Below are 12967 nucleotides of genomic sequence, written 5' to 3'. Positions count from 1 at the left end.
TTATGATAGATCAGGCCCTGTTTAAACCTGACTCACAACCCAATCCTGAGCTACCCAGGGCTGCAGCAGCGCCAAAAATGGCTGCCACTGCATCCTGTGTGCTTCAGGCAGCTGCCCTCTCCCCGCCCTCCACCCGCCTTCCCCCTCCCCAGAACACCTGCTCCCTGTCTCCCCCCCATGCCCCCACTTACCTCTCCGCTGCTTGGCGGCCCACGCAACTGCTGAGCGACAGAGTCCAGTGCCAGCCAGCACTCGCCTGGATTACCACCAGCACTTGCCCAGTGCTAGGGCCCGCAAACGTGCCTTATGGCATGTTTGCAACAGTGTGCACCAGCAGTAAGCCAGTGTGCACTGTTCAGGATTGGGCTTTCAGTGAACACTGATGAAAATAAGGTAGTCCAATGCCCTGCCATGAGACCTAATCCTCCATGTGCTAGACTGAACAATTCCACCCACCACAAAGTCTGTCATCAGCAAAAAGGGGAGCCAAACAAAACGTGACAGATAAGAGATGATCAAAGAATACTTTTAATAAGTATTTTTGGACATGTGAAATGAGAGAACAAACTCCCATCTCCATCACTCCGTATGAAAAGAAAAGGTCATTCATGATAGACTACTGAGCTATTTAGAAATAGAACATTTCTTTAAGCTGTTTTATCATATATGATGCCCGAGAAGGTGATAAGGGGGTAAGTGACCCACTTCAGTAGTTTGTTCCTTGTTCTCCATCACTGGATTCCTGTGGTAACCTGAAGGCACCTTTTACCTACTCGGAGTGCTTTTCTTTGGGCCCAATCCTATCCAACTTTCCAGTGCCTATGAAGCTGCAATTCAGTCTCAAGGTAAGGGAACAAATGTTCCCTTACCTTGAGGAGGCCTCCATAACTGCCCCACCACTACCACGTGATGCAGCACATGCCCAGTTGATACAGCTGCCCCAGTATTGGAAAATTAGATAGGATTGGGCCCATTTTATGTATGGAATGGGGGAGGGGAATGGAAGCATTGATGAGAAGATTATTATAATTTTTCCGTTAAAGTTTAACATGTGGAACAATGTCCCCCCTCTCATACATTGTGGCTCTTCTTTGCCCTCCTGTGGAGTTCGCACAGTGTGGTGACTCCCGAATGTGCAGAGACAACCAGCTCTCGCAAGATGGTGGGTAAGGCTGCAGTGTCAGCACCAGGAGCTGGTGCTGAGAAAGGCGTCGAATTTGGCTCAGCTGGGAAAGTTGGAGTAAGATGAGATCTGGGAGGCAGGAGGGTTTAAAAGGAGAACAGAGGGGGGAGAAAGGGGGCGGCATGAAGGCTGGAGAATGGGACAAGCACAATGGGAAGGAGAGATTGTGAGAGGAAAGAGACACAAGAAGGGGTGAACAGAGGGAAAAGAGAGATGGAAAAGTGGAAAGAGAACAGAAAGCCTGCTGGAGGCCTTAAAAAGGCATTTCCAGTTTTCACTAAAACAGGAAGTGCTTTTTGAACGCCTCTGGCAGGCCTTCTGAAGCCTTTTGAGGCTCGGGGAGGCTGTGCATGGTCCAAGATACTCCCCAAGGCTTATTACCTGGGACAATTGACCCCTCAGTCCCCCCTTAGCTACACCACTGCCCAAGAGAGCAAGAAGCAGCACGCTGGGGAGAGGGAGACTGGAGCACTGGGAAAGAAGAGGCGAAAGAAGGACCACAGGAAGTAGGCAGAAGCAAAACAGCAAGGGGAGCCGAGGTGGGGAGAGAGGGGAGCAGGACACAGTACAGAGGGGGTGAGCAGGACCTGTGTAGAAAAAGAGCAGAGCCAGAAGTAGGAGAGAGGAGTGGAAAGCAAGTGTTGGTGGTGCGTGTAGCAGTGAATGATAGGATGAGGCTGGAGGAGATCCCAGATAGAGGGAAGACTTCCTGGTAGAGGGAAGACTAAGGGTGAAATGAGGTGGTAGGGGCAGGCAAAGGTCTGTGTAAACCTCTGGGGAGCTGAAAATGGGGGGAAAGGTTCATGAACGAACAAGTTTCTAAATAAACCAAGATCACTGATAAAGGTTTTTGCTGTGCTGATTTGGAGAGCTAGGACACTGGGGAAAGATGTTGTACCCTAACCTGTACAGTATAGAACAGGGGTGCCCAAACCCTGACCCAGGGGCCATATGTGGCCCTCGGGGACTCCCAATCCGGCCCACAGGCAACCCCCAGTCTCCAATGTGCCTCTGGCTGTTGGGAGACTTGCTGGAGCCCATGCAGGCCTGATGCAACTGCTTTCAGCATGAGGGCGACTGTTCGACCTCTTGCATGAGCTGTGGGATAAGGGTTCCCTCCACTGCTTGTTGTTTCACATCTGTGATGCAACAGCTGCAGTGAAGGAATGGCCGGCCTTGCTTTGTGCAAGGCCTTTTATAGGCTTTGAGCTATTACAAGACCTTCATTCATTCATTATGTTCCCTCTCTAATGTATTTATTTATGTAAATTTATTCAAATCTGAAATGTAAATTAATTCTTTTTTTCCCGCCCCCCCCCAACACAGAGATATGATGTGGCCCTCCTGCCAAAAAGTTTGGACACCCTAGTATAGAACAGCCAACCTGGGAATGGCCCACAGAGGTGGGACTAGTGACACTTCCTCATAATTTTTTTCATGCTTTCCAAGAGAAATCATTCTCTTTTGTGCAAGGCCAGGTCACCCAGCATTCCCATGTCCAGTTGTGGCCATCTTAAACCTATAAGCGGAAGGCTGGGATGGAGCAAGGATGGAGAATCTTTCTAGTCCTTAACAGGCCTCCAAAATACAATTGAATCTTTCTTAGGGTGCAATCCTAACCCCTTATGTCAGTACTTTCCAGCACTGGCATAGCGGTGCCAATGGGACATGTGCTGCATCCTGCAGTTGGGTGTCACTTATGGAGGCCTCCTCGAAGTAAGGGAATGTTTGTTCCCTTCCCTCAGAGCTGCGTTGCCCTTATGTCAGTGCTGGAAAGCACTGATGTAAGGGGTTGGAATTGCGCCCTTAAAATACATATTGTACAAGGCTTTGAGAGTGCATTGGATATCCTTGTTTTCCTTTTGGGCTTGAAAACAATTAGCTGGATGATGATGATGTGATAAACAATAATCCTACAACTCTTTTTGTGGGGGGAGGGGGAGGGTTAGTTCAGAAGCACATAGTACTTTGCAGTGTTTCTTTCTGCTGCAAAAATTTACTGCTTGCAGAAAGAGGTCACTGTTATCCCTCTTTTGAGCAGCAGAAAGTTGCAAGAAACGGAGCCGAGTAGGGAAGCTGGTGCGTTTTTGCTATGAAAATAAATCTTGCACATTCCTTTGATTCTTTTCATAACCACAGTTTTATGGTGCCCTGAACTGAATATATTTCATTTTGTGAAGTTTTGTATGTTATTTTTGTAGGCCTCTTGCTCATATAGACATGAGTCCTGTCCAGTTGCCAAGAAGATAAATGCAATTTCCCTTAAGGAATATATTGGCAGTACGTCTCATATGCTGTATGGGTGGATAAAGAGTGGCTACTCTGTTCTCCATTATATGAGTAATTAGCTTCTTTCGCCACCATTAACTTACAGTCTGAGGGCTGTTGTGCACCTCCCACAAACACAGCAAGACAGGAAGACTGAGTGGCTTACACACTTTCCTCCAGTTTTCAAATCTGTGGAACTGATATTCAACGCGATGTGACACTACTGTACCAGTAATCGTTGCCAGAAACAGCACAGTGGTAGTGAACAGTGTTGTGACACATGGCACAAATTAGTAGAGAGGGGGAAGGCAGACTGAAGATGACTCACAGGTCAGCCATATCAGAGCCAGCTATGTCAGTGCAACTCACTATAATTGATATATTGCTGTAAACAGGTACAATGAGATGATAACTGATGGTACATCTCGGGGTGGTTTTACCTTGCTTCTAAGGTCTCTGCAAATATGCCATTCTCTGTAGTTCCAGAGCTAAGCACATACGTAGAATCAGGTTGTTAGTCATGGTAGAATTGGGTAGTGAGACAAACTTGGACTGGCAATCATGGGGGGGGGGGTAGGGGAAGTAAGGGAAGTAATAGCCCAAACCTAACCAACCCCCCGCACCAATTCAGCCACCCCAATAAAAGCATGCACTGTATCCAGGAGGGGCAGTCACAGAGGTTTTGATAGACCTGGGCTCCTGGTTAAGTTTGGCCTATGTGGCCAAGATTTGCTGGATGGGTAGACCTGCTGGGTAGACCTGGGTTCCCACTCTGACGGCCCTCTGGAGCCACTTCTAGGCAGGTTCTACTTCTGCTGGGTAGACCTGGGCTCCCATTCTAACTGGCATCTGATTTCACTCCCCATCCTGGCAGGCACCTTTACCCACTGACAAATTAATTTTGTCATATGGGGAGGTGACAAAAAGGTAGGGGTGTCAAATGACCTAGCTATACCACTGGGTTGGGGAGAAACAGGATCCTCCTGACAGTGCCCATGAGAGGGGGATAAAGGGGGTCATTTATACTTTGGCCCAGGGTCAGAAGGAGGGCCCAGCCAAAGGAGTGGGTCCACAAATTTCTTGGGAATCTTACATTTTCTGATCTCACCCAGGCTTACTGCCCACACAAGATGCTAGGGGCACTACTGCAGACACGAAGCAGCAGCTATAGCCACAGAAGCCATACAAACCGGGCCCATGGGTGTATACGTTCTTGGTGTCCACATTTGGGAGGAAACTGGCCTGCTACAGTAGCTCTTTGACTTGTGGATCCCACTACCATAAAGGAGTGAATAGGAGCTCAGGGACACGGCTGCTGCAGAAGTCAGTTTTGGTACACACAGGACACTTTCCACTCTAGTGTGAGCCTAAATATGATGCTAATTTTCTGCAATGATTTCCTTATATGTAGAAGATTTTAGAGAGACTTAGGTGTTTGGTTTTCTATATTACTGTATCTAGCTGCCAGCACCTCAAGGGCAGGCAGACCAGGGCTCCACATTGGAAAGCCCAGTAGACCTGGGCTCCAAAGACAATTCTGGCTGTCACACCCTCCCCCCACCTGTTTTGCCCCCTCCCCCTTTAGAAAGGGGCCTGAAAGGAACTTTGTACTCCCTGATAAAATTCCTCTCAGAGGCTCTGCCTCCTGTCCATGTACTTTCCAAAAACCACAGAGGAGGTGACGGTGGTAAAGGAACAGGTGGATAACAATGAAATGAATGCTGGTGCAAGATATGCATGTGTGCTGGCTAGCTAGCACGGAGAGGGGGATATTATCACATAAGAGTCTTGGCATGCACAGTAGTACATGCAGCAGAATTTGGAGATCAGCTTGGCCCATCACTGGGCAGAAATGTGTTTTGTATGAATGAAAGAAATAAGGAACATATCCTGCTATCAAAAGAATTTCTACTCTGTGAATCGTGGCCAAACACTGTTTTGAAAATTTTTTTCCCTGTGATATAGTTTCTGTTTAAACTTTTAACTGGGCATGTAAGTCTGATTTTATTTCACTTGTGCCAGGTTTACAGAATCATATAATTGATTGATTTAATGGGTTTGCTTCTTGGTCTGTGTATGTGAAACTTTTGCTAGTTTTCTGGTGAGTAACGTAACACGTTTGGAAACTCAAAAATGTTTTCATATAATTTAAGTGAAATATGAGGTGGAATGTGTCTTGTAGGCCACTTACCTACAATGGAGTGTTCTTGCCAATGGGAGAGTCCATCCAATTACTAGCTGGAGAGCTAGTAATTGGATGGACTCTCCCATTGGCAAGAACACTCCATTTTTTGGCATTTACAGTATTTGCTTATGGGGAAAGCAGCATTTTAATCACATTTAGAAGCTGGACATGATGAAGAGAAGGACTTCTGTATGATCAGCTATCTTTCTGTCAGCTGAAAATCTCTGGTGCATATACTTTCTCAAATATGAGATCAGAATAAATTACTGAAAAAATTAATGCTCTTTCTTGAAAAGCAAATTGTGTGTGTGCAGTTGAATGCTGTTTGTGTTTACTTAGTAATACAGGCGTGCCCCCTTATCTGCTGGGTTCTGTTCCGGAAACCCCTGCAGATTGCTGAAACTGCAAATATAGGTGAACGCCCATCCCATGGTCCACCCCCCTTCTGGAGGCAAGGGGAACTCCACTCCTCTCACCTCTGGAGAGGAGTCTGAGCTCTGCAGAGGCCAAGGACATCTGTCCCCAGCCACCCCTGGGCTCTGACTGAACTTTGGAGCTCCTGACTTCCAGTTTCACATAGGAAACAGGAAGTGATTTTTTTTAATGCCTTATAAGGCATTAAAAACATCACTTCCAGTTTCTCTGTGAAAATGGAAGTCATGTGCCTTGAACTCTGAAGCTCAGTCTGAGCCCAGCAGAGCCTCAGCCTCTGCCGAGCTCAGACTCCTCTCCAGAGGCAAGGGGAGAGGAGCTCCCCTCACCTCCAAAGGGGGCATGCAGGGGTGTGCGCACAGGCGTAGACCTAATCTACGGATAACTGAATCTGAATCTGCGGATATGAGATCTGCGGATATGGGTACCCCCATGTACATCCCAAAGAGTTCAAGGCAACTTAAAATCCCAAATGGGTGGGTGTAGAATCTTCAGTTTCTTTGGCTTTCATGCAGAAGGAGGAACAAAAAAGTACAGATGGATTTCACTTTTCCTTCCTCTTCTTTGCCAGGATACAATTTTATTTGCATCTGTATTATCAGATGGGTTAGAATTGGGAACAGATCTAAATGGAACTCAGCTGCGACTAGAAAACTCACTAATGGCTAATGGCCAATCCTAACAGGCTCTTACACTACTGGAACTAGCATTCTGGTAGAGTTATGGTCCTTTATGCCTTTCACAAAATGTGACACACAGTTGGGTCATCACTACAAGCAGCAAGTGACTGAGGCAGCATGCCTGCAGTCCAGACACATCCCCTGGCACCATTGCCAAATCCTTACTCCCTACATGGATCACAGATCAACTTGGACTTGCAGCAGGTGTTGGGTTGGCACAGGTCCTGGTTGACCCACCGGGCCCGCAGGGGCTCACCAAAGGGCAAGGGAACAAATATTTTCTTACTCCAAGGAGGCCACTGGAGACCAAAACTACCCCCCAGGATGCAGTGTGCTTTGGCCACTGTTTTGCACCATGGCGTATTATGGTGGATTGAGTTGTAAATGTGTTTAAATAAATGGATAAATTCTGTACCAAGAAGTGTTCTATGCCAAAACAGGTGAATTCAGCAACCTACATCAAGTATGCACATTAATTTGCATGTTTCAGTTATTTTATTAATTTATTTAGCTACGCCAGGAGAACAGCTGTGCACTGAAGGCCTGCCCTGCAATATAATAATAATAATAATAATAACAATAATAATAACAATAACAACAACAACAGGTATTTATATACTGCATTTCTTGGTCTTTTATTCAAGACTTTAGTCAAGGCGGTTTACATAGGCAGGCTTTATTTAAATCCCTTATTAAATAGGGATTTTTACAATTGAAAGAAGGTTCTTTCAAGAACCACTACATTCAGGTGTTTCATTCCGATCTGGCTTCACATTCTGGCCTCCATCCTCCCACGCTCAGAGCAGGTGGAATAGCTCTGCTTCAGCTTGTCAGCTGCTTCAAGGTCGCACGGTGCCGATGGCCTCGAACTGGCAACCTTGTGGATGTTATCTTCAGGCAGACGGAGGCTCTACCCTCTAGACCAGACCTCCTGCCCTCTAGACCAGACCTCCTGCAATCTACTCTCTGGCCTTTGAGAACTCACCAAATGCTACCTACACACATTTTCAAGCAAATCTTCAGAACCTGAAGGGCTAGAGACTTGATTTTTTAAAAAGAAAACACTGAGGGCCCAGTCCTACCCAACTTTCCAGTGCTGATGCAGCTGTGCCAATGGGGTGTGCGCTGCAGTCTGATGTGGGGGGGGGGGCAGTAACAGACGCCTCCTCAAGGTAAGGGAATGTTTGTTCCCTTACCTCAGGGTTGCATTGTGGTTGTACCAGCATTGGAAAGTTGGTTAGGATTGGGCCTTGAAGCTGAGGTTCTCAGTATGTGCCAGCAGACTCACAAGCACAAAGCAGTAATGACCAGCACAATGCACATTGCACTGGCACCTGGCCTGTTAGGTTTGAGCCATTAGAGTACACACAACCCTTCCAGAAAAGCATGGGCAATGTATGTGAATTATATTGTGTCCTTTGCTAGATAGAATGCAATAGGAAACTACAAGACCATGCAAGTTTTTATCCTTGTGTTTCCTGTCACAGAAAATATTGACATTTGAGTTATTAAAGACAGAAAAATAGCCCACAAATACAGGAGGCAGGGAGCTGTAATTGTCTTGGAAGCCATTCCTAAATATCATTAGAAATATGCCACTGACTTCTTCAGGTTTGAAAATGATCAGATACCCTTTGGAAATCACCTAAATATCTCCTGTTTCCATGGTATTTCTGTAAACTTTCTCAGAACAGATGCAGGAATTTGCAGTGCAATGTCCGATGGTTGTCTCTTCTCTTCCCATTAGCAACTGAGATGTAACCTGATAATTATCCCATTAAAAGATGCATTCTGACCAAGCTCCAAAATGTTTAACTTGGTAACATTCACACCTTCCATGACTGACAGCGACATTTCTAAAGGCAGTGCCTAATTCATGAAGTGATAGGACACAAGACTGTTGAGAAATCAGGGACTGTCTGGGCTCTGGAAACCAAATCCTAAGAGGAATGGTTAAAAAGAGCTTGATATGTTAGTTTGGAGAAGATTAAGGAGACTATGATCATAGCCATTTCCAAGTATTTGAAGGGTAGTCACGTGCAAAAAGGGGAGGACTTACGAAACAATGCACTGAAATTATAGGGAAGTAGATTTAAGCTAGTTAGGAGGCAGAATGAATTAACTGTAAGAGTTCTTATCTGTTCCCCACTAGAACAACCTGCCTCAAGCATTTGTGAGCTCTCTCCCATTGGGAGTTCCCAAGCAGAGGCTGGACGACCACTTCTCAGGGATGCTGTAACAGTTGCCTTGAAACAAGCAAGGAGTTGGACTAGATAATCTCCAATGTCCTTTCCAATTCTGGCATGCTGTGAGTCAAAGAAATCATATTTTTGATGCACTCTTTTAAGTTTACATTAAAAGTGACTTTGAGAACAACATCCTCTGTACATGTACAGAGGCATTTTCCTCTCTCACTTGCACAATGCATGTCACAGTGCATGCCATACAGACAATCCATGATACACTTGCTCCCTGAGTTATAGATGTCCAAGTTACAGACAGCTGTTGGTGGTTTTGCACAAGTGCAGTAATTCTTTGTGGTGCTTTCATACAGATAGTGTGGTATAGCAAGAGCAAGTTGTTTCAGTACATAGGGGACTCAGAAACCAATCCTATCTTCTCCCCCCCACCCCAGTGCATGGCCGCTGGTGCAGCCATGCCAAAAACAGGTACGCTGCATCCAGTGGTGAGGCAGATCAGGAGACTTTAGCAGGAAAAAGGGATTGGGCAACCTAATCCTAAACTTCCTGGTTCTCCCTCCTCCCGCAGTGCCATAAATCTGCTTTACAGTACATTTATGACAACTAGCATTGGCACTGGAGCTCAGTGCTGGCACTATGGCCTAATGGGATTGGGCCCTAAATCCCCTTACCCCTTCATAAGTCTCCCAACCAGCAGTTTCGCTAGCACAAATACGAGGAGAGAAAGCGAACGGAGAGGCAGCAAAAATGGGGAATAGGATCAGGTGCATGCCATTGCCATTATATCCACCCACTCCTGCCCCTCCCTGCCCCCGTTTTCTACTCCCTCCTCCCCTCCCACCTCTCCTGCTGTCTTACCTGCTCCAGTGCATGGTGGGAGAGCCAACAACAGGGGTGGAAAGACCTCCTACTGCCAGTATGCATTTTATGACTGCTTTTCAGCAGTTTCCAGCAGCAGAAGACGCATTCTGCTGCCAACTAGAGCCCATAGGCTTGAGCTGCTAGTGTACTTAAAATTGATTTCAGGAATTAACATGGTGCAACCTAGTTGAAGTGGCATACTGGTGCCACTTCTGTTCAGAAACTGAGTCTTCTGTGAAAGCCTTAAGACAAGTCGTATAAATGTAGTGGCAGAAGATGCTACATTCACTTGGGTGAGGTGAGGTGAGGACCAACCTTCAAGATAAGTAGCTCCTATTCCATACACAGAATATTCAGTATCTATGAACTCGGAATCGCCATTGTAAGGAAAGGGCAGCAAGCATGTCCTCCTTTAACCAGAAGTGCCAGTTTCCATTCACGCTGTTCATACTCTTTATTTCATACTGAAATCAATGGTTTTTATGTGAACTTTCTCTAATAGTCCCCCATTGAAAGCAGATCCTAGGGCTGTGTCATGCCAGTTTTAGCTTAAATTAAGCTTTACATTAAATCTATTGTGTTTGACTTAATACTGTAAGAAAATGGAGGAAAGGAATTATGCTTCTGAATCTGAAGTGGCATCAGTGGCCTTCCTGAGTCAGAACTAAGCAGGACCAGCAGCAGGAACTCTGAAAGGATATAGTTGAGATGGAAAAGGTGCAAAAGAGAGCAACCAAAATGATTACTGGGCTGGGGCACCTTCCCTATGAGGAAAGGCTACAGCGTTTGGGCCTCTGCAGTCTAGAAAAGAGGCGCTTGAGGGAGGACATAATTGAGACATACAAAATCATGCAGGGTAGATGAAGAGACGCTTTTTTCCCTGTCACATAACACCAGAACCAGGGGACATCCACGAAAGTTGAGTGTTGGGAGAGTTAGGACAGACAGAAGAAAATATTTCTTTACCCAGCGTGTAATTAGTTTGTGGAACTCTTTGCCACAGAAAGTAGTGATGGCATCTTACCTGGATGCATTTAAGAGGGGATTGGACAAATTTCTGGAGGAAAAGTTCATTACTGGTTACAAGTCATAGTAGGTATGTGCAGGCTCTTGGTTTTAGAGCAGGCTGCCTCTTGATTGCCAGATGCAGGGGAGGGCACCGGAACGCAGGTTGTGCCTGTTGTCTTGTGTGCTCCCTGGGGCATTTGGTGGGCCACTGTGAGTTACAGGAAGCTGACTAGATGGGCCTTTGGCCTGATCCAGCAGGGCTCTTCTTATGTTCTTATAAATCTCTCGTGACTGGGTGTGGAGAGTGTCATGTTCTGAATTCTAGGATGGCGCTTGGTCAAGATTACTCCATATTTTATCACTTATCTTTTCCTGGCATACCTCAATTACTAAAGCAGAAGAAAGCAAGACTTGAGCACTTTCTCTGAATTACATGAGTCAAGAGTAGGAACATTAGGAAGATATTTACAAGGCTAGGTAAGGCACAGTAGCATCCTCTGCTGGTTGTCCAAAGTAAGATTGAGACAGTGTCCTGTAGCTTCACTTTTATTAAGACTGTAAGATATCCATTCTGGGGAAATGAGAATTTAGGATAAGAAAACTTATACCAAAAGAGATGTAGGAAAGCATGAAAGAAAAACATCATGTAGACGGTTTCTGCAAAAGAAATAGTAAAGTTGAAAAACTATGTTTAGGTATTTAAAGATGAAAAGATGATTTTTTTTTCCCCCATTGCTCCTTTTCCTAAGCCTCTGAAGAAGAAGGTGGAAAACCTTTTCAGTGTCCAATCTGTGGCCTGGTTATAAAAAGGAAGAGCTACTGGAAGCGACACATGGTGATTCACACAGGCTTAAAAAGTCATCAGTGCCCTTTGTGTCCATTTCGCTGTGCACGCAAGGACAATCTCAAATCACACATGAAGGTAAGGTCAGTGGATACTGGCAGTGAAGAAATCTAGTTCATAAAGCTGTTGTTAGGGGTTTGGAAGTCACTCCTAATAAAATTGAGAAAATAGTTTTCTTTACGACTAGTTCCATTGTTGTGAATTGATTTTGCCCAGCAGACAAAAAAAATTGTTGGGCAGTGAAAGCTATCTATAACAAATACTTGCCAACTTCTGGCCACCGTCCAGTGAACCCATTTGCCTGCACACAAGGGACCGTGTCTTCATGAAAACGTTGCATTTCATTTAGTGCTTTGGAGGATGGGGGCTGAGGGCTTCTCTGCCCAAATCCATCCAAAAATCCTGACTGTGCACAGCTTTTCTTGATCACAGCTTTTGTTGGGTACATTCAGCTGCCTGTCTACAGTAACATGCTTTATAAGGAAGAAAATGCAATTATCCATAATACAGTGTACTTACAAGTAGAGGGCAACCAGGATGAAGGTATATCACTCCTGAGGTGCTTGCAATGGAAAGCATTAATTGATTAAAAGCAAGCCAGATTTAACATTCATACCAGGCACAACCTACAAAGGAAGGCAAAAAGCTTTCAGTGTCACCATGCAATCTCCCTTTGGAGAAAATTACAACATTCTTAGTCGTAGTTATGCTTTAGACTTGAACATACCCAGGCATTAAGATCATTAAGATCTAATTTCAGGCCCGGCTGTCTTACCTAGCACTGGTGCGGATTTGTTTGAAAGGTACCAGGAACAGAAACTTTTCAGTGGTGGCACCATGTCTGTGGAATTCCCATTCCAGAGATGCATGCCAGGACTCTGTACTGGCTATTTTTGGAATATTTTAATTTTTGTCAGGACTTGATAATTGATTTAGCACTTTATTGATGTTTTATATTGGTTTTAACTGATCTGGAGCTTACCGCCACCTTGTTTTGTTCTGTAGTTATTTCACTGTTTTATTGTATTTTTGTTTTATGTTTTAATTTTTGGAAACCACTTTGGGATATACTACCTTGGAAAAAGAGGTATATCAGCATTTTAAATAAATAAAAAGACCCCAAACAACAAGCATATTACAATGATGGACCTTATGTGCCAATTCTTGCAGTGGGATGGGGGTGCTGGCAAAAATGCCTTCCTGTGGCAGTCTCTACTTGTGTATTTAGACTGAAACATTTAGAATGGTCTACCATGTAACTGGCTGTTGTCAAGTGGAAATTTTTGATTCCCTAGCCACCAGGAA

General features: G+C 45.1%; 1 protein-coding gene across 2 annotated transcripts in view; it reads left to right on the top strand.

Moving 5' to 3' along the window:
* Positions 1-12967, top strand: part of ZNF827 (zinc finger protein 827) — a 153081-nt gene that overhangs the window by 39132 nt on the left and 100982 nt on the right. For both annotated transcript variants that reach the window (XM_066632635.1, XM_066632634.1), the window contains exon 3: positions 11568-11740. In XM_066632635.1, the coding sequence (XP_066488732.1) occupies positions 11568-11740 (173 nt within the window). The remainder of the gene's footprint in view (positions 1-11567; positions 11741-12967) is intronic.

The sequence above is a fragment of the Tiliqua scincoides genome, chromosome 6 (assembly GCF_035046505.1).
Source record: "Tiliqua scincoides isolate rTilSci1 chromosome 6, rTilSci1.hap2, whole genome shotgun sequence".
NCBI lineage: Eukaryota > Metazoa > Chordata > Lepidosauria > Squamata > Scincidae > Tiliqua > Tiliqua scincoides.
The sequence above is the reverse complement of the archived record's forward strand: the minus strand, read 5'-3'. Positions and strand labels throughout refer to the sequence as shown.